General features: G+C 46.1%; 1 protein-coding gene across 3 annotated transcripts in view; it reads right to left on the minus strand.

The window, feature by feature from the left end:
• The window catches only part of LOC121549975 (rho GTPase-activating protein 12-like), a 92,525-nt gene that overhangs the window by 53,995 nt on the left and 11,301 nt on the right, over positions 1-27,229 (minus strand). For all 3 annotated transcript variants that reach the window (XM_041862012.2, XM_045210533.1, XM_045210532.1), the window contains exon 2: positions 23,772-24,629. In XM_041862012.2, the coding sequence (XP_041717946.1) occupies positions 23,772-24,584 (813 nt within the window). In that variant the 5' untranslated portion in view covers positions 24,585-24,629. The remainder of the gene's footprint in view (positions 1-23,771; positions 24,630-27,229) is intronic.

Raw genomic sequence — 27,229 nt, forward strand, 5'->3', positions numbered from 1 at the left:
ACACACACACACACAAACGGGTGCGAGCGAGTGAGCAAACACAGCTGCAATGCATGTCATACAGAAAACCCACAATAACATGACCACAAGCTGAACCCCGTAGCCTTGATAAAACGCTGTACTGTTACTTTGTCAGTGACACAAAGCTCAAGCTCAGACCAATCCAGTGATATCACATTTTGGAAATCAAACCATTGATGTAGAAGGATAGCCAGGACCATATAAAAAAGATACACAAGGCTATTTCTTTGCCGTTTTCTAAACAGTTAGATACACACACACACACACACACACACACACACACACACCATTCTCCAACTATCTGACAGTACACACACATTTTCCAACTCACAAACACACTTTTCCCGCGCACTTCTCCAAGCATCTCTCTCTACTCTCTCTCTCCCTCGTCCTTTAAGTGACCTGCGTGTGAGCAGTCCTGGGTGGATAATTGATCGACACAGAGAGCCTTTCTGTACGGACCAATTCCATTTCCACCGGCCAGGTGGGGACGTCCTGCCACATCAGCTAGAATGGCTCATTTTGTCCCGACCGGTCCAACACAGCAGCACGTACAGACATATCCACATTTTTGGGCCAAGTACTAGTGATGGGGGATCAATAACGTTGCATATCGCAATATAATTTTTTGACTATATTATATCGATACTTTGATTCCAAGTATTGACTTGAAAGAAATACATGTATTTTTTTGCTAGGTAGCGTTAGCTAGCGATAGTCGGCTCTACCTGCGTCAAAACGTAGGTATTTTTTATCCTATAGCTTGTTCTCCATCTTCTTCTTAAATAGTGAGCCAACATGATCCTCTCGTCTCTCTACAGCAATATGTTTGTAACATCAAATAGCTGTATCAAATTGCAATACATATCGCATCGGCACCTAAGTATCGTAACAATATCATATCTTGAGGTCCCTGGCAATTCCCAGCCCTACCAAGTACCATCCCACAATGCACTGGGAACCAGTCAGTTGGGTCTGCGTCCCAAATGGCAACATATCCCTATTCAGTGACCACAGGGCTCTGGTTGAATGTAGTGCACTATATAGGAAATAGGGTGCCATTGGGGATGCAGGCTCTGTGCCCGCTGGCGCAGGAACCAGGCCACCCGGTAACCTGTCACCTTGGACCAGAGAACTCCTAGGGAGTGTAGAGAGGGAAGAGATTAAAGGTGCAGTGACAGTAATCTATTTCCTTTCTTGGACCAGGTCTGAAGAAGCCAGCCAGCAGTTTGAGTTCTACTGCATCTCTACTGTAGGGAGGGGATGGCAAAGGACGAGGGCTAGCTGGGTGGAATGCCACCAGCCAAAGTTAGTTGGAGTTCCACTGTTCTCAACTGTAGCTAGCTGATAATCAACTGAAGTTAGCCTATGTTGCCTCTACAGAGAGAAATGGTGGTTAAACACACTTACTGTCATGGTTTCTGCCTCCCTGCATTCACATCAATGGGGGCTCTTAAGACCCTGGGGATTCACTGGCCGGCTACAACTACTCTATTGGCTACCAGGAGGGGTCCTGGCCAACAACAAGCTCTTCCATTGGCCATCATGAGGGGTTCTGGCCCTGCCAGCCGAGAGAAAGAAAGATTATCCCCCTTTCAATTACCGTAAGAAGAGACACAAGAGAAAGGAGGGAAGAGAATGAATAAAAGGGTGCTGTGAGTGAAGTAATTCAATGAAGACATGGAAGTCAGGAAGACTGCTATGCAGCCAGGAGACCTCCAATGCCCTCTCGCAATCTGACTAAAATAAACATTTACAGACTGGCAACTGATCTGGCACCCGAAAGACTGGGGGCTTTGGAGAAGAGAGGGAGGAGAGTGAATGTACAGAAAGAGGAGCAGAGAGATTTATTATCTCCTTCGGGGGTCAAACAAATCTGAGATCACAGCCATTGTATGTGTCCCAAATAGTGTCCCTATATAATGTACTACTTTAGGGAATAGGGTGCCATTTGGGCCCTGGTCAAAAGTAGTGCACTATAAAGGGAATATGGTGTAATTTGGGACAAAGACATTGTCAAAGACATGAGATGAGGAATACTAAAACAACATAAACTCAAAGGGAATGGGCTGGAGGAGACTGAAAGAGAGGTGGGGGGTCGGGTGAGGCAGGGAGCTACAAAGCCCTACCCATTAATCCAGTTTTGGTTTATCTATGTAGCCACTGTCAGAGATGTAAGAAGATTGGATCCAGGGTGCAGGGGGCAGGGAGGGGTGTGGGGGTTGGGGTGTCTGGGCTAGGCCCCAGCACATAGCAGCAGACCTGTAAGCCCCTGTCCTACACTGACTGACTGGGGGAGTAGCTTACCCTGAACCTAACCACCCAGTAATACCAGCCAGCTCTTTTCAGTAGATTAGACCACTCCCTCCCTAGTTTTACCAGCCCTAATCAACACAAACAAAGTCCCCAACCAGTAACACACACACAGATAACTGCTCTAAGAAGAGCTGCTAGAATCAATCAAATCAGTCAAGCAGTGAACTGTGAGGACAGTGTAATCCCTGAAAAATGTAGGCTACTGCAATATTGAGATCAAACCCCAAACAACGACCCCACTTTCCTTCAAGTATGTATTGCTTGTGATGAGAAAAACTATGTTACCAAGGAAATCAGAGAGCGAGTGAGCGAGAGAGAGAGACTAGCAACAGCCTACGGGAACAGTGACAGATTGAGGCAATTATGTTTTAATCATGCCATTAATTAATTATGTCAAATGAATTTGGGGAATCACATCCATTTCCTAATACATATGGTTCCTCTGTACTTCAGCACAGACTAAGCTGACCTGCCCAATATTGGCCTTGTGCAAGGCCCACGCAACAGCAAGACAAGAGAGAGTGTGTGTGAAAACACATCAACACAACCGCCTAAAGGAAGGACCTTGGATTGTTTACAATTTCACTGCTCATTAGGCTTGGGCGATATACCGTATACCGAGGTATTTCGAAATACCGACTGGGGCTGCGCGCTACGCCACTGCTTATAACTAGAAGTTAAGTATAACTATAAGAAATCTAAGATGTGTCAAATAAATTATATCCAGCTCAGGGCTCCAGCTTTGCATTTGGTTTGCTAACTTGCTAGTAGCTAAGTGGCTAAATGTCATGATCAAGCTTCTTAGTTACAGCAGAGACATTCTAGCCCGAGTACCAGTCTCTTTAGTTAACATTCCACTCCTTGTCATTACCAAAGAGACTGGCCTTTCTGAAATCTTCAAATATGAACATTATATAATTAATGAGTGAGGAGAACACAGGAGTTGATCCTGATTCGATAACCCTCACAGCTATCCTCCTATCACAACAATTAACCAAATATTGGAACTCACTTGTTTTTTATGTTTGGTATCCGATTGCTAAGCAACCATTTTGTTTGTCCAGACGAAATCAGTCTGTCAAAAGTTGCTAAAATCTCAAACTAAGGGTGCATTCGTAAATTCACTCTGGCTATCTACTCCGAGTCTGCCAGAGCGAAGAACAACTGATGACCGGCAAAAACCAGTTTAATATGAACGGTCTGACCGGCAAAAATAAATAAAAATAAATGTTACCAATAGCACAGTTACAGTCACCAACGCTCTAGATAACATGAAAACAGCCTAACCAGCTCTGCTAGGGCGAGTAAAATTAGGTGTTCTCTCATTTGTGTCTAGAAGTAGCTAGCAAGCTAGCCAACTTTAGCCAGTTAGCTTGGGTGCTTGACTGCAGTTGTGAGATCAACCCTACTCCTCGGCCAGAGCGTCCAGTGTGCGCTTTGAAAGCTCAGAGTACAATGGACAATCTGACAAAGCTCTGAATTTACGAACGCCCAGAGCACACTCTGGCACTCCAGAGTGAATTTACGAACACACCCTAAATGCATACTGCAATTCCAACCACAAAACCTCTTTGCTAACAGCTAAATGTTTGTTTTTGACTTTGTTATAATTCATATTCTATTTGAGGCTCCACATGTTGTCATGGAAAATAGTTATGCTATTTCCAACAACCATGGAGCAACTACGCTGTAAATCCAGCTGCATATTGAACGTTGAGGTTGCCAAAAGGCCAGTCTCTTTGGCAATGACATTGAGTGGCAAGGAGTGGAATGTTAACTAAAAAAGACTGGTACCCAGACTAGAAACATTCAATTCCCTCTTGGATCAAGATCCTGGTTGCCTGAAATTGTTTTGATATGGCGCCCCTTGTGTGCATTTATACCCCGGTATGGTACAGAAACGGTATGAAAATCTGGATACCTTCCATCCCTACTACTCATAAGCTTTCATAACAACACCAGAAACGCTTAATACAACCTCTCATGTCACATTTGCGTAGTGTACAGACACACATCACACAGCATTATGTTGTCACACATTATTCTGACATTCGTGTTTGTATCACTGCATTATAATTCATTTTATTTCTAAGAACATTGTGATTGGCCTTTCATGTCACATGACTGTCAGAGGTCATAGTTGAACTGTAACTTAGCAGGAAGTAATTCATTCTAAACCCCCATGAGGTCAAGACAGATTCTCCCGTTTTGTGCCTTGGAAAAGCTTTGCTTGTAAGTTTTTACAATGTTCATCACTTACTACATACAAGTGTGCATTTAATTAGCTTACATTTCATATACCTTATATAAATAGAGTCTGTTTTTGGCTAATGTTAGGAGGCTAATTGTGTGCTAATGTATAGCTCCATTTCATGCTGGCTAGCTATATAACAGTCTGTTCATGCTAACTAATGCTATTTTGAGCCATTTATACAAGGAATTGACACTTTCTAGCCAGTTATTAACAATTAAGTCTTTGGAGAAATGAAGGCAATGAAAACACCAGTCAATGTTCGCAATCTGTTAATTTGTGTTAGACACACTGAGGCACAGGATGATACCAGTATCGCAATATTTTTTCCTTGGCAAAAATGATAACACGAAGCAGGCCGAACTCTTTGGTCCTTTAAAAACCTGCTGTGTGTAAAATATTGTGTGCTATAGCATAGCTTGGAAAATAAATAAATGTGACTCTGGATGACAACATAATAATGTTTGTTTCCAACATTAGGGCTGTTCTCCTACAGAAGTTAAATTCGCTTCGTGTTTTGTTTCCTTGCCACGACACAAAATGAGTATCACGATACTGGTATCGTCCCGTCCCTTGTATGGACACTGCGATACAGGAAAGCAAGCTTCAGATCAAGCACCTCTATCCCTCTACCTCCATCATCACGCTTCACACACCTGGGTTGGGTTCGGCATTACATGATGGCAGACAACAGGAACACGAGAACAATTGATGCTGAAGACTTCACAGAGCTGGACCAAGCATTTGTGACAAGATCAGTAGCCTGGGGGTCAAGAGTCATCTAGGGGGTCAAGAGTCATCTGCAAGCATGGTCTTCTCACGCTCGGATCGCCTTTGTCAGCAAAGAATCTGTAGTTATGGTAGGAAAGGCCCAATTGGAAGCTAAGTTTATGGTTTTAAAGCAAGATAAGGAGTTGGCTGCAGCTATCGCTGAGGCTCAAGTTTATGACGCAGCAGCAGAGATCGAACAAGGCAGTAGACAGAACTCTCTCCACCACCCATGAAGCCATGCAGCATACTCATGACTATATAGAACGTAAATCCCAACAGCGCTCGGTCACCTCCAGGTCTTGAGTCTTACACACCACCTCTACAGCCTCTCTGCAATCTCGACATAGATCCCACACCTGATAGGCCACAACATCCCAGCTCTTCCACTGGACAAGAGCAATCCCCTGATACAAAAGCTTCACACGCAATGGGCGAAGAAGACCAGAAGGCACAGCCACCTGGGAGGCCCACACCAGCAGTTCATCATCCTCCTGCTCAACCGCACACATCCTCTAACAACAGAACAGACATGAGTGAAATCGCAAGGTACTTAGTATGTCGAACTCGAGAACTCTGGGCTCATTAAGTTTGACAATCGTGCTGAGAACTACTGGGCCTGGAAGTCCTCATTCACCAACACCATTAAAGGGCTGCAGCTAACGACCAGCGAGGAGCCCAAATGGTTAGGAGACCAGTCTACAGAATCCGTAAGGCGAATAAGATCCATACACATCAAATAACCAGCTCTTGGCCTAAATAAGGCCTAAATGTGAGTGCTACGGCTCTCCGGAAGTCATAGAGAGCTCTTTTTGACAAGATTGAGAACTTTCTAAAGATCCACATCTAAGACCCCTTGAAACAGAGAGCTTGGGGATCTACTACAGGAACGAGAGTCTGCAAAGAAAGAGGACTACCTGCCTGGAGTCAGCTACTTGGATACCTGAGAGAGGTGTCTGCCCCATCGTTGAGAAACTGCCCTATAGACTGCAGGAGAAGTTGCTGGCACAGGGCTCCCAGTAAAAAGAACAACACAAGGTCGCCTTTCCATCATTTAAATGTTTTACTGACTTCATCTGCAAAGACGCACGCACGAGGAATGACCCAAGCTTCATCCTTCCATCAGCTCACACAGTTCCATCAGAAATGGAGCAGCCAGCTAAGAGACAGGGTTACACTAAGGGTCACATCTCCACTCACAAGACAGAAGTCTCGCCAAACCCCACAACTCAGACGGTTCAAGCAATGAGTCAGGTGACGTGTAGTCTCCTGAGTGGCGCAGTGGTCTAAGGCACTGCATTGCAGTGCTAGCTGTGCCACTAGAGATCCTGGTTCGAATCCAGGCTCTGTCGCAGCCGGCCGCGACCGGGAGACTCATGGGCAGCGCACAATTGGCCTAGCGTTGTCTAGGGTAGGGGAGGGAATGGCCGGCAGGGATGTAGCTCAGTTGATAGAGCATGGCGTTTGCAATGCCAGGGTTGTGGGTTCGATTCCCACGGGGGACCAGTATGAAAAAAAAATATATATATATATGTATTCACTAACTGTAAGTCGCTCTGGATAAGAGCGTCTGCTAAATTACTAAAATGTAAATGTAAATGTCAACGGTCTCATCCTCTGAAACGATTTAGAATGAAGCCCCTTGACGAGCGCAAATCGTATCTAAAACACAATGGCACCTGCTTTAGATGCTGCGAGTTGAAGCACCTGGCAAAGAGCTGTCAGGCAAACGTGAAGTGCAGAGAATGCGAGAGTGACAGCCACGTCACAGCACTCTACCTGACCAGCCCCATGGACCTTGTCAGAGAATGGCGAGGAGCAAGGAGAAACAACTCAACCTGCAGTCACCTCGTCTTGTACCGAAGTCTGTGGAGATGGTAAAAGCCCCAAATCTGCCTAGTCAAGATCTACCCAGAAGCCCACCCAGACAAAGCAGAAAAGGTGTATGCAACAGGTCCCTGGTCAGGTCTGAGTTATTTGATCTCTTCCACATCAAAGGAGCAGACTCACCTTACACCCTTCAAACCTGTGCTGGAGCAACAGGATTCAGGAAGAACAGCAACAGGATTATTGGCCGAGTCTCTAGACAGAGAGACACAAGTGACACTGCCCACACTCATCAAGTGCAACAACATGCCAGACAACAAAGCTGTGATACAGACCCCAGAGGATGCGCAGTATCACAGTCACCTCAAGTTCATGGCTCACCACATACAAGCTTTGAATCTCAACGCCCAAATACTTCTCTTACTCGGATGTGACATCCTCCAAGTCCACAAAGTGCAGGAGCAGCGCAACAGTCCTGACAACGCCCACTACACACAGCGACTGGACTTTGGATGGGTCGTCGTAGGAGACACCAGCTCAGGTACTACCCACACACCTGCAGCTTTCTCGACCAACGCCAAATGGGTCACAGGACCTATGTTACTGTCACAAGCTGAAGAGACATCGTCTCCGCAAAAGAAAACATACCGATCCACTGAGCCTGACCGCTATGGAAAGCTCAGGAAGATTGAGCTCACTAAACAGGGGACAGCAAAAACATTCTTGAGACTCTAATACAGAACTTCTTATGTCACGAAGGCATAAGTACATTTAAAGTCTGCATTGGCCATGCAGCATTTATGGTGATTCGGCCTCTGCAGAAGTCAGGGCATTCATACTTATTGCGCTTTGCGGAGCAGTGCAGCACTGTTGAGTAGAGCTGTTGTGAAGAAAGTTGTCAAGGAAGTGAGTTTGTGTTTATACAGGACCTCCCGCCCCCACCTACCTTCAACCAATCATGTCAATGAGAAGCTAAAATGGTGCTATATGGAACCCTCCGCATTGTTAACAAATTTGGGAGGCGCACGGCGATGCAGTACGGAGCACAATTTGGCCGCTGCGTGCCTCCGGAGGCTCCGCAATCGCGTCACACCCTCCATACGGAGCCTTCGACCACATTTTAGGATCAAGCATAAATTGGCTTTTAGAGACACCGAGGACAGACTATTATGGATGTTTCATCAACATACTATAGTACAGTGCTAGTAGTGCATAAGGAGGCTGCTACTATTATTAGTAGTGCATGAGTAGAAGGCTGGTGGTCTAGCCATTAAGACTAAAACTCTTTAATCATTCTGACAGGGGTAATCAACAACATGTCAATCACTGCAGCAACAAGGTGATCAAACAACCAATGGTGTTCCAGGGCCCGGCAGAGCGTGAACAGAACATTGAGACATCTGTTACCACGGGAATATCCATTTCGTGAATGGACACTAGTTAGTGGCTCTTCTCCAATCAAGAGGCAAGGACACTTGCAGCCTTTGGCCTTGCTTTCCTCCTCTCTCTGCTGCCAGGGGGAAAGCAAGGGCTGTGCCCCAAATGGCACCCTATTCCCTATATAGTGTACTATGGGCCCTGGTCAAAAGAAGTCCACTACATGTGGAATAGGGTGCCATTTGGGACGCACATGGGACAGATAAACCACCTCAGCTTCACCTTCCAGGGCGGCAGGTAGCTTAGTCGTTAAGAGCGTTGTGCCAGTAACCGAAAGGTCGCTGGTTCTAATCCCCGAGCCGACTAGGTGAAAAATCTGTCGATGTGCCCTTGAGCAAGGCACTTAACCCTAATTGCTCCTGTAAGTCGCTCTGGATAAGAGCGTCTGCTAAATGACAAAAAAATATTGGAGTTACCCTGAAGCCTACACAAGGTTTATTGACAGGGCATTCCCAGAAGGCACAGAGGTGTGTGTGTGTCTGTGCGTGTCTGTGCGTGAGTATGCACAAGTTATTTTTTGGACCCCTTGCTGTGCCCCAGCCTCATTTGGGTAACAATTATTTAGGCACTGTACTGTTGTGTTAACCTTAATGTGGATTGTTGTAGCTAGGTGATGTTTGAAAGTTTGTTTATACACAGAGCAACTAGAAGGCGCTGGAACATTCGACAGTGACCCTCTCTGAACATTTTGTCCATGCCATGCAATATGTCTCTCTCTCTTCATCAACAGTAACAGTGGCTTGTTGTGGAAAGTTCTAAGGACAAAGGGCTGAGTCTCTCTGGAAGGTCCATTGATTGACCAGCAGAGCATAATGCTGCCTGGTCTGTCACGGGACCAGCTGGACCACAGAACCGCTGAGCAGCAGATCCACACCTCCTAACATATAGCCTGGTCCCACACTGGATATGCATACATGTATGGCACAGTAGAAGAGTTGGCTAACCTCATAACATGTCTGTGTGTGTTTGTACATGAAAGAGACCTTGATACACCTTCTGAATTGTCAGTCTCTTTTGGAAACGCATCTATACATCTTTATTTTTTTACTGTATAGTACTACTAGAGTAACACAATACATTTCAAGTTCAGAGCATTAAAATCAACAGCCATCTCAATGCCGGGATAAATCCAACACCGACTCATTTCCATCCACATACAGAACAAAATAGCACATTAACCCTCTGACTGGCTCTCCTTGGCAGCCATGTTCAGTAATTACCATTAGCGCTGGCATATGACAATGACAATGTGCCCTCGACGCTAGACGCCCACGCACCTACCTACCTACTGGCAGGCAGCCTACAGCATGGAAACCTCAGGGGCTAACTGGTACACTGTGTTGTGCTGCTGAGGGAAAATGTATTTTGTTGTTGATTGATTGGCAATAAAGTGTCAATTCTATTAAATGTTTAAATGTTGCCTACAAAAGAACAATCTGGCTAAAACAACCCTATCAAAAGATAAAACACTGACACACACACCACTGTGTGTTTATATAAGAAATTAAAAACATGGATGGATACCCGAACTATACTCTTCTTTTTTTAAACAGCATCCACACCCCTGGACTGAACAGAGCTCAGACATAAAAAATAAATGACAAATAGTTCCACCCACAGGAGACTGAATCCTGAGACAGAGGATGAACAAGGCAGATTAGGAAGGAAAATGACTTTACATGTAATATAGGTTGTGTCCCAAATGGCACCCTATTCCCTATGTAGGGCCCATAGGGAATAGGGTGCCATTTGGGACGCATCTATTGTAAATCACCAGATATTATTCACATTATTCATGCCCTGGGCTGATTCATTCATTTAAAATGATTGGATAGGAAGTCCAGGATTTTAGTGCCAGATATTAATCAGGCAAGAGGATCATTTGTGGGGGAAACCTTTACCCATTCTGAAACCTGGAGTGATATCATAGAGAGAAACGCAAAGACTATCTCTGTGGGGAGTGACAGACAGTGTTCCTGTTGAACGCTCTGCTTGCTCTGATCCCTCCAGGTACATTCAGCTGTAATGTGAGGAATCAGAAAACGTAGCTACGATACCACAACACCTCTCGCTTGCCACACTACATCTGACAGAGCCAAAACACCTTTTAACTCCGCCCGGACAGGAACCCAATCTCTGATTGACTCTCCTGAATTCTGACATCAAGGTAATATGCTGGTGCACCCCATAAAAAGAAGAATACATTGTATTTACATACATAAATACATACATACATACATACATACATACATACAACTAGCTATATTGTCCATCGCAACAGAAATGTGTAATATTTGTTGGGACCACTATCCCTTTAACATAGAGCCTCCTCCAGGCAGCATCTTGAATCTACCTGTAGCCTGTCCACTGATCCAGTACGATGGGCCTCTGAGAGAGAAACTACAACCAGCTGTTCAAACGGTTCCAGACAAAGTCTAGGTTATGTAACAGGGTCCTGAGAGATGAGATCCTCTCATACACAGTTACACACAGTCTACCTTCCGCTCTGCTCACTCGCCAAAGTACGGGTCAGTTTCTCACACCATCACTAAACAGTAAACACACACTCAAAAGCAACCGGTGGCTATCAATCTGCACAGATGAGGGAAACTAGTCTTCCTAACACCACAACAACCAAAATAACAACACTAGTAGCAAGCAGGATTTCAGCAGTGGCACAAAGGCAAGGCAGTGCGTTGATTTTCAAATGCTAGCTAGTTGACACACTAGTCTCAGCTAGTTTAATCAGGTGTGTGGCTGAGGCAGATGAAGGGATGGAAGGTGAGGTGGGGAGGAAGGCGGGAGGGAAAGAGGGGTGAGGAAAAAGCATTCAAAGACAAAAGCAGGGATGACTCTCTTTCACTCATTCATTCGTTCTGGTGCTTACCTTGTCCTCTGGGTACATGCTGTCCCAGTCAGTCCAGCACAGCTCCAAACACACACACACACACAGACAGAGAAAATGAAGGGAGTGAGAGGGAGTGAATAACCGAACAGGAGAAAGTGAGGGAGTGTAGGGGAGAGAGAGAATGAGTGAAAGAGATTCATCGCTGCAATCATTCAAAGGTGAATAAATGCCCCACAGCGGTGCTAGCGTTTTCTCCTCCTCTACAACCTTTCCCTTACCAAAGGATTACCAGAAATCCCAGGCATTATGAAACAGACACGATTCTTGCTAAACTGGAAATCTATACATCAGCTTCACTTCTAGGAGGCGCACACACACACACACAAAAGGAGAGGAAAGGCTCAACCCCCCCAGGGCGCTGTAGACTATAATCCTATTGTCTCAGCACAGAACCACAAATCTCTGGGAGAGGATGAAGTAAAGTCCAAACAGGTTAGCTACCTACTATAAAGGCTGCCTGGAGCCGGAGGTGTTTTCAGTTACTATGAGTAGCATCATGTCCTTCACATATAGTACCTCTGACAACCCTCTATCAACAGCATTCATCATCGAGAGAGAGAGAGAGAGAGAGAGAGAGAGAGAGAGAGAGAGAGAGAGAGAGAGAGAGAGAGAGAGAGAGAGAGAGAGAGAGAGAGAGAGAGAGAGAGAGAGAGAGAGAGAGAGAGAGAGAATAAAAATATCAATTGAAATAGAGATGAAGAGAAAGAGAGAGAAATAGAAAAGAGAGAACCACAGAGAGAGTAGACAAAGAGAGCCAGAGGGAGAGAGAAAGAAAGAGAACCAGAGGGAGAGAGAAAGTAAGAGAACCAGAGGGAGAGAGAAAGAAAGAGAACCAGAGGGTGAGAGAAAGAAAGAGAAAAAGAGCAGCAAAAGCTGTAGACTTTTATGTACTATTTGCTCAGGGTCAATTCCACAGTAACAGAGTGATGCGAAGACAAAACAATGATTGCAAAGTCAAACAATCCATACAACTCTATGCACAAGGACTCCTTTTAACAATTTCCTCCGAAAATTTTACGAAAACATATTTACTTGAAAGTTTGGTAACATAATGACGGTTTGTGCTGTTTGTGCCGTCAGTCTGTTACCAAACTTTGCATCGGCACTGTTCTTCAAATATTAGATTAGCTGCTTCACATCATAGGTATAAGCAGGGCTTCATTGAATTACCCATGCACTAGACCCACAGCCAGGTCTGTACAGCAGGTTACAAGTGTGTGTGTGTGTGTGGGGGGGCAGGAATGACAAGTATGCACTGGAAAACATGCAGGGGCCTCCTTTTCAGCCGGCTAACAGAACAGTGGGCAAATTATAAGAGACTTCTACTACAGAGACCAGACAAAACAACCTGCTTTCTATAAGTATGCAGTACCTTTATCACAACAGCAATTCATATTTTTGAGGTTCTATTTTTTCAAAGGTGAAATATGAAGCACTGTCTGTTACCCATAACCACCGCCAACATTGTGAGCTACGTCGGTCAGTAACCTGTTAAGCCCCTGCTTCACATTCACAACCTTTGCTCCCCTGCCTCCCCTTGCACAAGTTTGTAAACAAACGACTAACAGACTGAGGTAAATGTGTAGGCCCAAATAACACATGAGAGAAAAAGAGAGAGGAGAGAAAGCGAGAGAGACAGAGCGGGAGAGAGAGAGACAGAGCACAACACTAGCTAGCAGACTTCCATCCCCTCACAAGATGCTTTTTGTTCTTCTACATCTTTAATGAATTGACATTGTTGTAATGTTTCTCTTTCCAGTCATTCATGGACAGACGGTAAGTAAGTCATTGGTTCACAGACCCACTAATCTCCAGATTCACCCAAACAGGAAAACAACCATCTCATGTAATAAGATGAAATGGCGCTGTATTGTATGGCTGCCGTCTTGCGAGCTCCGTCCGAAGTTTGCTATTTTGTGATTCTTTTGGCGTTTATCTTTACTTTTTTTGCACTAAATGTATCTGCTATCATTTCTTATGATCGACAATAACTTTTAAACATCAGATCGGCAGTTACTAACCTCAATTCTGGCTTCAACTTCGACTCATCTACCCAGAGGGGTATCCTACGAAGCAAGCTAGATCTACTCAGGGTTTTCTAAAGCTAACCAGCTTCAGTTATCTTCACATTCCAGTTCAGGATTCATCCGTACTACAACGGTGGATATTGCTCGTCTGCCTGCCGCTAACAGGATTGTAACTGCGCGTGCATGTCGCACATGGCTAATCGATTGCCAAACTATTCATTGAGACAATGCTGAGACATCAATCCATGGGCGAGTCAGTGACACATTTTCATTTGTGCTGAAATCAAGATGGCGCCGAAAGACATGTTCGCTCTATTCCTAGTTCCGAGCCAACTTTGCAGTATTTTTGTTGTTGTTGTTATTTCTTACATTATTAGCTCAGAATGTTTCTTGCATTATTACCAACAGCCGAAAATAACTTTGGGATATTAGATTGGCGGTCCCTCACCAGCATTTAGACCAGAAATTAGACTTTCCTGAATTGCATCCTTTGTTTGTAACCCCCGGATAATCCAAGATGCCGCCGACGGAGAAGAGGAATCCGGAGTGGGCTTTTAGGTCGACTTGGGAGGCGTGCATACCATCAGGGCGAAGATCTCCTTCCAGAATGACATCCGGGACTGTAACATACTCTGTTTCACAGAATTATGGCTCTCTCCGTATGTACTGTCCCCATCCATACAGCCAGCTGGGTTCTCCGTACATCGCGCGGCTTGGCAGAACGAATTCTCAGGGAAAAAGAAAGGCGGAGGTGTATGTTTCATGATTAATTACTCATGGTGTGATTGTGGTTACATACAGGAAATCAAGTCCTTTTCCCGATCTGGAATACCTCACTATCAAATGCCAACCACATTACCTCCTGAGAGAATTCTCTTCGGTCATCATCACGACCGTGTAAATTACCCCTTACGCAGACACCGCGATGACTCTCAAGGAACTACACTGGACTTTGTGCAAACTGGAAACTGCATATCCTGAGGCTGCATTTATTGTAGCTGGGGATTTTAATAAAGCAAATCTGTGGAAAACGCTACCGAAGTTTTTTCAAACACATCGCCTGCGGTACTCGCTCATCAAGAATTCTTGACCATTGCTACAAGGCCTTCCCCTGCCTTCCATTCGGCAAATCAGATCACGTGTTGGTCTGACCAATCGGAATATATGCTTCAAGATTGTTTTGACCACGCGGACCAGGATATGTTCCAGGTAGCCTCTGAGAATAACATTGACGTATACACTGACTCGGTGACGGAGTTCATCAGGAAGTGCATAGAGGATGTTGTTCCCACTGTGACGATTAGAACTTATCCAAACCAAAAACCGTGGATAGATGGCAGCATTCGCGCAAAACTGAAAGCGCGAACCACCGCATTTAACCATGGCAAGGTGACTGGGAACATGGACGAGTACAAACAGTCCAGCTATGCCTTCCGTAAGGCAATCAAACAAAGACGTACAAAGACAAAGTGGAGTCGTAATTCAACGGCTCAGACACAAGACGTATGGCGGCAGGTAGCTTAGTGGTTAAGAGCATTGTGCCAGTAACCGAAAGGTTGCTGGTTCTAATCCCTGAGCCGACTAGGTGAAAAATCGGTCGATGTGCCCTTGAGCAAGGCACTTAACCCTAATTGCTCCTGTAAGTCGCTCTGGATAAGAGCGTCTGCTAAATGACTAAAAATTAAAAATAAAGAAAGTAAGTAAGAGGCAGGGGCTCCAGACAATCACGGATTATAAAGGGAAAACCAGCCATGTCGCGGACACCGACACCTTGCTCCCGGACAAGCTAAACACCTTCTTCGCCCGCTTCAAGGAAAACACAGTGTCGCCGACACAGGTAATTGCCGCTCACGAGGACTGTGAGCTCTCGTTGTCCGTGGCCGACGTGAGTAAGACATTTAAGCGTGTTAACCCTTGCAAGGCTGCCGGCCCAGACGGAATCCCTAGCCAAGTCTTCAGAGCATGTGCAGACCAGCTGGCTGGAGTGTTTACGGACATATTCAATCTCTCCCTATCCCAGTCTGTTGTCCCCACTTGCTTCAAGATGTCCACCATTGTTCCTGTACCCAAGAAAGCGAAGGTAACTGAACTAAATGACTATCGTCCCCTTAGCACTCACTTCTGTCATCATGAAGTGCTTTGAGAGGCTAGTTAAGGATCATATCACCTCCAACTTACCCGTCACCCTAGACCCACTACACCAACAGATCCACGGATGACGCAATTGCCATCTCACTGCACACTGCACTATCCCATCTGAACTAGAGGAATACCTATGTAAGAATGCTGTACATCGACTACAGCTCAGCCTTTAACACCATTGTGCCCTCTAAGCTCATAACTAAGCTTGGGGCCCTTGGTCTGAACCTGCCCTGTGCAACTGGGTCCAGGACTTCCTGACGGGCCGACCCCAGGTGGTGAAGGTAGGCAACAGCACCTCCGCTACGCTGATCCTCAACACGGGGGCCCCACAAGGCTGCGTGCTCAGCCCCCTCCTGTACTCCTTGTTTACCCATGACTGCGTGGCCATGCACGTCTCCAACTCAATCATAAAGTTTGCAGATGACACAACAGTAGTAGGCCTAATTACCAACAACGATGAGAGCCTACAGGGAGGAGGTGAGGGCCCTGGCGGAGTGGTGCCAGGAAAATAACCTCTCCCTCAACATCAACAAAATGAAGGATCGTGGGCTTCAGGAAACAGCAGAGGGAGCATGCCCCCATCCACATCCACAGGGCGCCCAGAGGAGAGGGTGAAAAGCTTCAAGTTCCTCTGCGTTCACATCACTGACAACCTGAAATGGTCCATCCACACTGACGGTGTGGTGAAGAAGGCGCAACAGCGACTCTTCAATCTCAGGAGGCTGTAGAAATTAATCTTGGCCCCTAATACCCTCACAAACTTCTACAGATACACCATTGAGAGCATCCTGTCGGGCTGTATCACCACCTGATACGGCAACTGCACTGTCCGCAACCGCAGGGCTCTCCAGAGGGTAGTGCGGTCAGCCCAACGCATCAACGGGGGCACATCTACAGCACCTGGTGTCACAGGAAGGCCAAGAAGATCATCAAGGACCTCAGCCACTCGATCCACGGTCTGTTCACCCTGCTCCCATCTAGAAGGTGGAGACAGTACAGGTGCAGCAAAGTTGAGAGACTGAAAAAGAGCTTCTTCCAGGCCATCAGACTGTTAAAGTCACCACTAGCCGGCCTAAGCCCTGTACCCTGCTCTGAACTTTAGTCACGGTTACTAGCCGGCTACCATCCGGTACTCAACCCTAAACCTTAGAGACTGCTGCTCTATGTACATAGTAATTGAACACTATTCACATTTACATACTGTTTTACCCAGATTATATGTATACCGAGTGTACAAAACATTAGGAAAAACATGCTCTTTCCATGACATAGACTGACCAGGTGAATCCAGGTGAAAGCTATGATCCCTTATTGATGTCACTTGTTAAATCCACTTCAAATCAGTGTAGATGACAGGGAGGATTTTTAAGCCTTGAGACAATTGAGACACGGATTGTGTATGTGTGCCATTCAGAGGGTGAACGGGCAAGACAAAAGATTTTAGTGCCTTTAAACGGGGTATGGTAGTAGGTTCCAGGCGCACCGGTTTGACTGTGTGAAGAACTGCCGCGCTGCTGGGTGTTTCACGCTGTGTATCAAGAATGGTCCACCACCCAAAGGACATCCAGCCAACTTGACACAACTGTTGGAAGCATTGAAGTCAACATGGGCCGGCATCACTGTGGAACGCTTTTGACAATTTGTAGTCCATGCCCTGACGAATTGAGGCTATTCTGAGGGCAAAAGGGGCTGCAACTCAATATTAGGAAGGTGTTCCTAATGTTTTGTAGACTCAGTGTAAATACTGTATTCTAGTCAAGGCTCATCCTATATAACTATTACTGTACACACCTTTTCTAAACTGTCCATAATGTCTATACACATCATAATATACATATATATTTATATTCCAGACTCGGGTGACATTGCTCATTCTAAAATGTCTATATTTCTTAATTCCTTTTTATGAGGGGGCTGCGTGTATTGTTTTCTATAGGTATTAATGCACTGTTGGAGCTAGGAACATACGCATTTCGCTACACCCACGATAACATCTGGAAAATATGTGTACATGACCAATACAATTTGATTTGAAATCATAATGAAAGAAAAGTTATCTTGCAAATTCAGCAGGCTGTGGTGTGAAACGGGCTTTTAGAAGTGCCGTCTTTATTTTACTACTTATTGTTAATGCTGTCTTTGGTGTGCTTTGATGTGTTAATCAATGCACAACCACCTTTTTTCTCACTCCTATCGATATTATTCATACAAAAGTGTTACATTGCGTGAAGTTTAAAATGCATTCTGTCATTGCTAAATGTGTAATGTGATACATTTTAACATTACAATTTTGATTTGATTAATATAATTTAATATTAAAAATCAGTCGTCTTCCTCAAATGAAGGGGATTATGATGTAATATTTGCAAGAGGGAGGGAATCTGATTTCATTGGTCCTCAACTCGCGGCTCAGTAATTTTATTCAGGGTAAGTGGAGTTAGCCCTGAGTTAGCCTGCCCCGGAGTAGGTTCGTTCTGAAAGATTCGTTGCCATAGACATTTACCTGGCTGAACAATGAGTCACTTTCGTATCAGCGGTTATGCCGAGTTGAACTCAGAGTTGACCAAAGTTACCTCGATAACTCCTCAAACGTGCTTCGTGGCATACCCCTCTGGGCTCTTTGTGTAATTCTGACCCAGGTTTCAGAGTACCCAAGAGGAAACAGCGAAAAAGAGGCAGGAGAGGGGGAGTCCTTGCAAGATTAAGGCGAAGGGAAAACCAGCCATCTCTTCCCTTCATTCTATTGGCCAATGTACGTGTATTGAAGGTACAGTCACTTGATAATTGCTATCAATGGGACTCTCGTAATTGCAATATTCTCTGCTTTTCTGAAACATGGCTATCTAACTCGATGGATTCTCCATTCACCGAGCGGACAGGACATTGAATTCAGGGAAATTGAGAGAGGTGTACAGCAAATGGTGTGCTGACTCTAGCGTCCTCCGTATCGGAGGCTATGCTACAGGACTGCTTTGCTAGAGCTGACTGGAATATGTTCCGGGACTCCGTCAATAGCATCGACGAGCTAACCAACTCGGTCACCAGCATCATTAATGAAGGTTCGCTACTTCCCCAATCAAATGGATTATCACCAATGTTGGCACTAAGCTAAAGGACAGGGCTATCGCACACAGGGCTATCGCAGCCAAACCCGATGCTACGACTGAGAATACGAACAAGTACAGGAAGTCCTGCTTCGACCTCTGCAGAGCCATCAAACAAGCAAAAGGACAATATAGGAACAAGGTGGAATCCTATTACAGAGGCTCCGACGCCCGCTGCATGTGGCAGGGGCTACAGTCCATTACCGATTACAAAGGAAGACCCAACCGTGATCTGCCCAACAATGCCTCCCTACCAGACAAACTCAATGCATTTTATGCACACTTTGACTAAAACAACATAGAGCCATGCATGAGGGCCCCCGCGGACCCAGGGGACTGGGTGATCTCGCTCTCCGAGGCTGACGTGAATAAGGTTTTTAATCAGGTCAACACTCGCAAGGCAGCAGGGCCAGACGGTATTCCAGGGCGCGTTCTCAGAGAATGCACAGAACAGCTGGCAGGCATATTCATGGTCATTTTCAACCTCTCCCAGTCTGTAATCCCCACGTCTATTTTCAGGTCTCTCCAGAGATGTTCGATAGGGTTCAAGTCTGGGCTTTGGCTGGGCCACTCAAGGACATTCAGAGACTTGTCCCGAAGCCACTCCTGCGTTGTCTTGGCTGTGTGCTTAGGGCCATTGTCCTGTTGGAAGGTGAACCTTCACCACAGTCCGAGGTCCTGAGCGCTCTGGAGCAGGTTTTAATCAAGGACCTCTCTGTACTTTGCTCCGTCCATCTTTCCCTCGATCCTGACTAGTCTCCCAGTCCCTGCCTCTGAAAAACATCCCCACAACATGATGCTACCACCACCATGCTTCACCGTAGGGATGGTATTGGCCAGGTGATGAGCGGTGCCTGGTTTCCTCCAGACGTGACGCTTGGCATTCAGGCCAAAGGAATTCAATCTTGGTTTCATCAGACCAGAGAATCTTGTTTGTCATGGTCTGAGAGTCCTTTAGGTGCCTTTTGGCAAACTCCAAGCGGGCTGTCATGTGCCTTTTACTGAGCAGTGGCTTCCGTCTGGTCACTCTACCATAAAGGCCTGATTGGTGGAGTGCTGCAGAGATGGTTGTCCTTCTGGAAGGTTCTCCCATCTCCACAGAGGAACTCTGGAGCGCTGTCAGAGTGACCATTGGGTTCTTGGTCACCTCCATGCTAACTTACTTCGTGTTCTTCTTATTTATAATTTGTGTGTTTTTGTTCTACTTTATTTTATAGTACTAATATTGATTACTGCACTGTTGGGAAAGAGCTTACAAGAAAGGCATTTCACTGTACTTGAAACAACCATGTCTGTGTCTGTCTGGCCTTAGGTCTGAGAAATGCACCCTTTTCCCTATGTAGTGCACCCATATTGTTCTGGTCAAAAGCAGTGCACTACATACAGTATGTACGCTGTGTTAATCTGATCTGGGTGCATCCCTGGGATCCCTGGGAATAGGGTGCCACTTGGGATGCACCCAGATCAGATGAGAGTGCCGCTAGCAGATTAACACAGCATACATAAGGGCAGACGGGAATTTATAGATCTGACCTTGGGTCAGCTCACACCAGCTGTTCCTTTTCCACAGATTTACTCCTGTATACAGTTTTATTCAAGTTATGTCATATACGCTATTTGTGGTCCTGAGCAAAGCCTGGAAGTCGAGGATATACGGTAGACAACAAAGTGGTGGTGCCCTTTCCCATTGGAGTCGCTGTCATAAAGACATGCGATATGTGGTTCTTTTCAGGGTTGATAGACATGCTTCTAAATATAGTCCATTTACTATCCCTGCATTAGATACGCATGGTGGTGCACATGGCAGGGGTATGGCTTCTATAGTAGAGGAGCGGTTCCCAAATGTATTTACTCAGGGCCCCCCTTTTCCCATTCACAACATGGGACTCCTCAACATAAGAAGGTCAAGGATATCCCTATGTGCATCAGAGTCGTGTCTTCCTCTGGCATTTGACCACTTGTTTCTAGCCTAAAGCATCGCAGAGTTATGCGTAGTTATAAATCGATTTATACAATCACGAATTTGTGAACCAAAGAGCATCTTGCAGAATAGTCCAATCAAGAAAGCCGGGCTACAGAGTAAGATAGTGGTCACATTTAGCCATTGTACGACATACATATGCTCACACCTCTCAGAGATTGTTTTGTCTGATGGGCAGAAAAGCGTGGGGGTTGTCTTGGGCAGAGCAAGGCAAGCAGCCAACAAGTTCCACTGCCTGGCTGGCACCAGAAGGCAAAGCCACAGAAACAACAGAGCCATGAAGCAATGTCTACCTCATTCTCTCTCTACTCAATGACGCATTGCTGAGAGAGAGGAGAGGACAGACAGACAGACAGACAGACAGACAGAGACAGACAGACAGATAGACAGACAGACAGACAGACAGACAGACAGAGAGAGAGAGAGAGAGAGAGAGAGAGAGAGACAGAGAGAGAGAGAGACAGAATGACTCATCTCACAGACCCAGAGAGAACGGAAAGGAGATATCTAGTCAGTTGCACAACTGAATGCATTCAACCGAATTTAACATTTAATCCCTCTGAACCAACCCCAACCCCTCTGCCTTAATCGACGTCATCGGCGCCCGGGGAGCAGTTGTTGTTGGGGGTCAACTGCCTTGCTCAAGGGCAGAACGGCAGATTTTTCAAAATTGCCGCTAGGCTGTCTACGCTCTTAACCGCTAGGCTGTCTACAGATAGTGATATATCATGTTTATTGGGTCTCGTATATGATACACAAGGTGCTACAAAAATTACCTACAAACCCGAGTATGGATAAGTGAAAAATAACAAGCTTTAAAAATGGTACAGCTTGGCCGCAGTACAGGGTGGCTCACATCATGTCCTTTAAAGAACTCAAATACCACTCCATACGGATGCCAGTCTAGGGTCTTGAGAGGTAAGGAAAGAGGTTTATTTTGACAATCCTTTAAGAGCAAAGGAGCTGTGCTTTTAGAAGAGCAAGGAGGGGGTCGGGGGTTGTTGGGGGAATCTAAATGGGATTCAGAGGTGACATTGCCAACGAACCCATCGAACCCATCGAACCCAAGCTGTGTATCAGCCAGAGAAAAGTGGGCCACCCCATCCTATAGCTACTACTGGCCTGACAGAGCCCTACAGAGAAGGGAATTAGGGTAGGGAGAATATGGTAACACACAGAGGTTTACTATCATTCACTGATCTGAACAAATCAATTAGGCTAGGGAGACGAGCTGGCGCTGGCACAGGCTCAGGCACTGGCTCGCTTGTCACTGACAAATCCTCACACACATTCCCTGATTCTCTCTCCCATGGAGGGAAAAGGATAAAGGCAAGGGGGGGGGGGGGGCGGAAGAAGGAGAAAAGAGGAAGAGAGGCATCTGTCTCAGCTCAAAGTGATTTGCTTAGCACACACCTCTTTCCTGTAACCCTGCAATGACACAGGAATTGAAAGTGTTGGTTGGTTGGCTGCACTGCAGGGCCAATCACCTGCATGGCAACTGGCCACAAAGTGACATGGAGTGGGTTTCACCTGACCAGACAGTGACCAAGCTCTGCGGTTAACTAGCAGAGCCAAATCTGCCGTGGGGTAGGCACACGCTCAGTTGCCACTACATTCTGTCAAAAATAATTACGACAAAAACCCCTTGATGCACAAGTAACATGTAAATGTGTATGATTATGGTCACCAATTTGACAAGCATGAAATTCATTCTGGTGAATTAGACACAGAACATAATTTTGCATGCAGCTGGTTGGGATTTCATCATTGTTTTACACATATTCTAATTTTAACAAAAAAACATTCAATCTTGTTGTCATGGTCTGTTGCATTGGTTCCGTTCTCTCTCTCCTCTAACCCTAAGCACATGGCTCTCACTCTTTGCATACACACACACAGGTCCCCACGGCCAGCGGGGCGACAGAGCAGAGCCGACTGATCCTCAGCTGATATTACCTAGTTTCTATTCAAGCCCAGTCCCTCTCTTTGTTCCTCAGCTGCCTTCTGCCTCCTTCTCGACAAAGAACCTTCATATAATCTACCCTAGGCCTGAATTTAGAAAGAACCCACAAAATGCTACACAATCCATCTGCACCTTCTGTAGACCACCACCTCCTTCACAGGAGGGACTTCACAGGTTCATTCATTTACACCTCAGACAGAGACAGACAGGATGATCCGGGCCCCTCCTGATGATATTGGGGGAGTCCTACATGATCAACCTCGGTGCAGTGAGGTCTGTGAGTCACACACATGCTGTTCCTGAGGCGGACACACAACTGAGACTCCCATAGCCCTCTGCTCTAGACTTGGAGGCTCCCAGAGCCATTCTACCCTCTTGCTGAGAGAAAGACCTGTTGGTACTAAGGAATGTTTAGGCTCCAAACTCATCAGCACTATATTCCACTGTTGAGGTTTACCTCTCAAAACTGACCTCATCAGCAACTACATCCAAAACCAGACACCTGCTTGATGGACCAGCATATCACTCCAGTATATCTCCCTGTGTCGGTCCTACAACCACACTCAATTACAGGACCCTCAGATTTAACAGTGGTGCTATGAACACCCCATTTAGTCTTTAACGGCCCAAAACGCTTTATTAATAAGCACCTGCAGCAACTGTTGCTGCTCTTGTCAGATCTGGCAAATGAGGCCAAAAGTATTCAAGGCAATGGGGTGGAATAAAACAGCGTTCTCCATGAGGGCTGATGAATGAAGGCAGCTCTGCAGGAGACAGTGGAGGAGAGACGCTCAATCAATCAACGTCTAACCTGACACTATCTGACAGGAGGGAGAGCGAGAGAGAGAGAGAGAGGGGGGAGAGGGATGGGAAGGACACTCATCAGCTAATGTCTTCAAGCTAGCCAGGGACATGGATGAAAAAGAGAGCCAGGGAGAAAAGAGGATGATGGATAGAGAAAGGGTTGTAATAATCATGGGTGTGTCGGTTCCCATTTAACCACAGCAGCATCATACCGTCTCTTACCTGCATGTGTTCAGTAGAGCTGCTACTTAGGTCATCTCCAGACTCCGAGTCGTTCCGAAGCGTCTCCGACCCCTCCCCCGGGGAGTCGCCAGAAGAGGAGGGGGTCCGGTCTGAATCATGACTCCCCTGGTGGTTGTTATGGTGGTTGTAAGGGGCCCTGGGGGGCGGAGAGTCCGCCCGCATCCGTGGTAACGTGGAGTTGTTGCTGTGGTGATGGTTATTGTTGTTGTGTAGGAGCACCAGCTCCGCTACGCCAGGGGGCTTGCTGTGCCGCGGGCTGCCTGGGTTCTGGTTGGCGTCCTTGGGCAGAGCGGGCGGGGTGACGTGCCCCGGAAAGGGCGACTGCATGGAGGAGGGCGACGGACGCCCAAAACTAGACATCTCCTGAGGCGGCCTGTTGTTGAGGTTCTCATTGGACGCTCTACAGATATCCAGAACTGTAGGCTTCACACGGACCGCCCCACTCATCCCACCGATCCCGCCCGACACGAGAGGCTTCTGAGGGGGCATGAGCGCCCGGCGCACTTCCTTGACGTACTGTGCTGGGACATAGAAGGCTTTCATCCCCTCCTCCTTCCTCACCTGCCACCAGTCCTCGTTGGTCTTCCTGACCAGCATGTAGCACTCCCCCTGCCTGATGGAGATAATCTTATCCTTGGCCGTGTACTCATAGTCGTACTCCACCTCCACGTACACCTGGCCCGGGGCGATGATGGGCAGATCCACCCCGCCGCCATGCCCGTCTCTGTCAGCCATGATGGTGTTGACCCCTTCTGACCTCGTTGACCTTTGACCTCTATTGGTGCTCAGCATTGGAGGGCTGGGGGGATCCACATCTCTTACTGGGGATCAGCTAGACTGCAAGGAGAAGAAAAGAGGGAAAGGGGAAGGTTTCAGTTAAGGTTTCATTTTTGACTGCATTATTTATCGGTTTTATGCTAAACCAAGGCCAATTGCCCTCTGGGACAAATCAAGTTAAAACTTGAACCTACTAAAGACTATTATTGTTCTCCAAGGTTGGTACCTTCTTTCATCACAGGCTAAGGCCTTAATTTCTACCCCCTATCCCATTCCAACAAACCTGACCCTGCATAAAGACAGTACTTTTAAGGCACTCACTCACTAACAGACACTACTACTCACCACAACAACACTCGCCTTTAAATCCTACTTTATTATGGACATCATTCCACAAGTCTCTCTCAGACAACACTAGCATGTCACAAGCTATTTCCAGATATGTCAGTAAGTGAAGATCATCCAGTTGCCAATTCACTCATTTTCAAAAAGAACTTTAAACCCACAGAAACAGAAACAGATGGTTGCGGTTACAGATATGACTGGATAGGAAATCCACAGCGGAAACCTCAACTAACCTCAGAAGAACACAGGTGAGGCCAGCCTGACCCCAATCACCTGAACCCACACACATACAGAGCCTTCTAGTGATCAGATGACAATGGCAGCGAGAGAGATAAACACTGTCCTAAATATAGCCTGAAATGGCCAGAGTTACATATAGTATTACTCATATAGGTTTACTAGAAATATACCCAAAACCGTAGCCTACTGGAACCGCATCCTTATTTGGAATATTTAAGGCTCTGACTGAGGCTAGCTATTTCCTTCGGTTTCTCAGATGACACAAAATCCCTTTCTTCATTCACATTTTACTGCATCTAGTGACAGCCAAGTCCCTCTAGTGTTTCCTCCCCTTGTATTTTGACTGGGAACTGGGACTGGGTCTTCCTCCGGTTTGGAAGCACTGTCAGTGATCTACAGTATCTGACATGGAATATCCCCTGACATATCACCTATAAATACCCATCAACATCAACGCAAGGTTCAGGGGCTCCCCTGCCAGAGTAGCTTCCATCCATGACTCCCTCGTGTCAGATTATCTTTCTGCTCCTTTAAATAGCATCCGCTGCAGTCTGTCTGACATCCTGAAAAAGAGGCAGGAAAAAGCAGGTGCTTTTCTGAGGCGTGAGTCTGTGCTGTATCTATATAGAGGATGGTCCCTCGTATGTAAAGGGATAAGAACGCAAACATTTAGCCACTGTGGCAGAGTGGACACACACAACAGCCTCCCACCAAGAATAGATATCTGGTACTTACAGTGGTCTGGGAGTGAGTGTGAGTGACAGAGAATAGGCTATACCACAGAGCAGTGAGTGTACACCAATCAGGATGGTCTACTACAGGGCAATTCCACGGTAACGGAATACGCTTTGACTCAATCCAGACTATGCACAGGACTATGCACAGGACCTCAGCCCCCCGAGCCACAGCCTGTTCTGCCTGCAGCTATAGAACCCTGACCTGTTCCCCGGACGTGCTACCTTGTCCCGGACCTGCTGTTTTCGACCCTCTCTCTCCTTCTCTCTTTCCCCCCTCCCTCTCTCTACTGCACCTGCTGTTTTGACCTCTGAATGCTCGGCTATGAAAAGCCAACTGACCTGTTGCACCCTCTACAACCACTGTGATTATTATTTGACCCTGCTGGTCATCTATGAACGTTTGAACATCTTGAAGAACGATCTGGCCTCAATGGCCATGTACTCTTATTATCTCCACCCTGCACAGCCAAAAGAGGACTGGCCACCCCTCAGAGCCTGGTTCCTCTCTAGGTTTCTTCCTCAGTTCCTGCCTTTCTAGGGAGTTTTTCCTAGCCACCGTGCTTCTACATCTGCATTGCTTGCTGTTTGGGGTTTTAGGCTGGGTTTCTGTATAAGCACTGCTGATGTAAAAAGGGCTTTATAAATCAATTTGATTGATTGAAATGTTATTGATTTTGTACACTCAGTGTATATTCCGGACTCCAACATTGTTCGTTTTAATATTTCTATATTTCTTAATTCCTTTCTTAAAATGTTTGGGATTTGAGTGTATTGTTTTGTATTGTTAGGTATTACTGCACTGTTTGAGCTAGGAACATAAGCATTTTGCTACACCCGCGATAACATCTGCGAAAATATGTGTACATGACCAATAACATTTGATTTTATTTGAAAAGGAGTGAGTGGCGCAGTGGTCTAAGGCACTGCATCGCAGTGCTAGCTGTGCCACTAGAGATCCTGGTTCAAGTCCAGGCTCTGTCGCAGCCGGCCGCGACCGGGAGACCCATGGGCGGCGCACAATTGGTCCAGCGTCGTCCAATGTAGGGGAGGGTTTGGCCGGCAGGGATGTGGGTTCATTTCCCACAGGGGGCCAGTATGAAAAAAACTAAAGACAAAAAACATGTATGCACTCACTAACTGTAAGTCGCTCTGGATAAGAGCGTCTGCTAAATGACTAAAATGTAAATGTAAAATGTACTTTTAACAATTTCCACTGAACATTTTACAAAAAATTATTTTGTGGAAGAACTGTGCAGACGCAAACTTTGTTACCGGAATTACGGTAAAATCTCCCTCAGGTTTTTATGCGACCACGTTTTCCATAAATAATGGGGTGTC

The sequence above is a fragment of the Coregonus clupeaformis genome, chromosome 34, assembly GCF_020615455.1.
Source record: "Coregonus clupeaformis isolate EN_2021a chromosome 34, ASM2061545v1, whole genome shotgun sequence".
Lineage (NCBI taxonomy): Eukaryota > Metazoa > Chordata > Actinopteri > Salmoniformes > Salmonidae > Coregonus > Coregonus clupeaformis.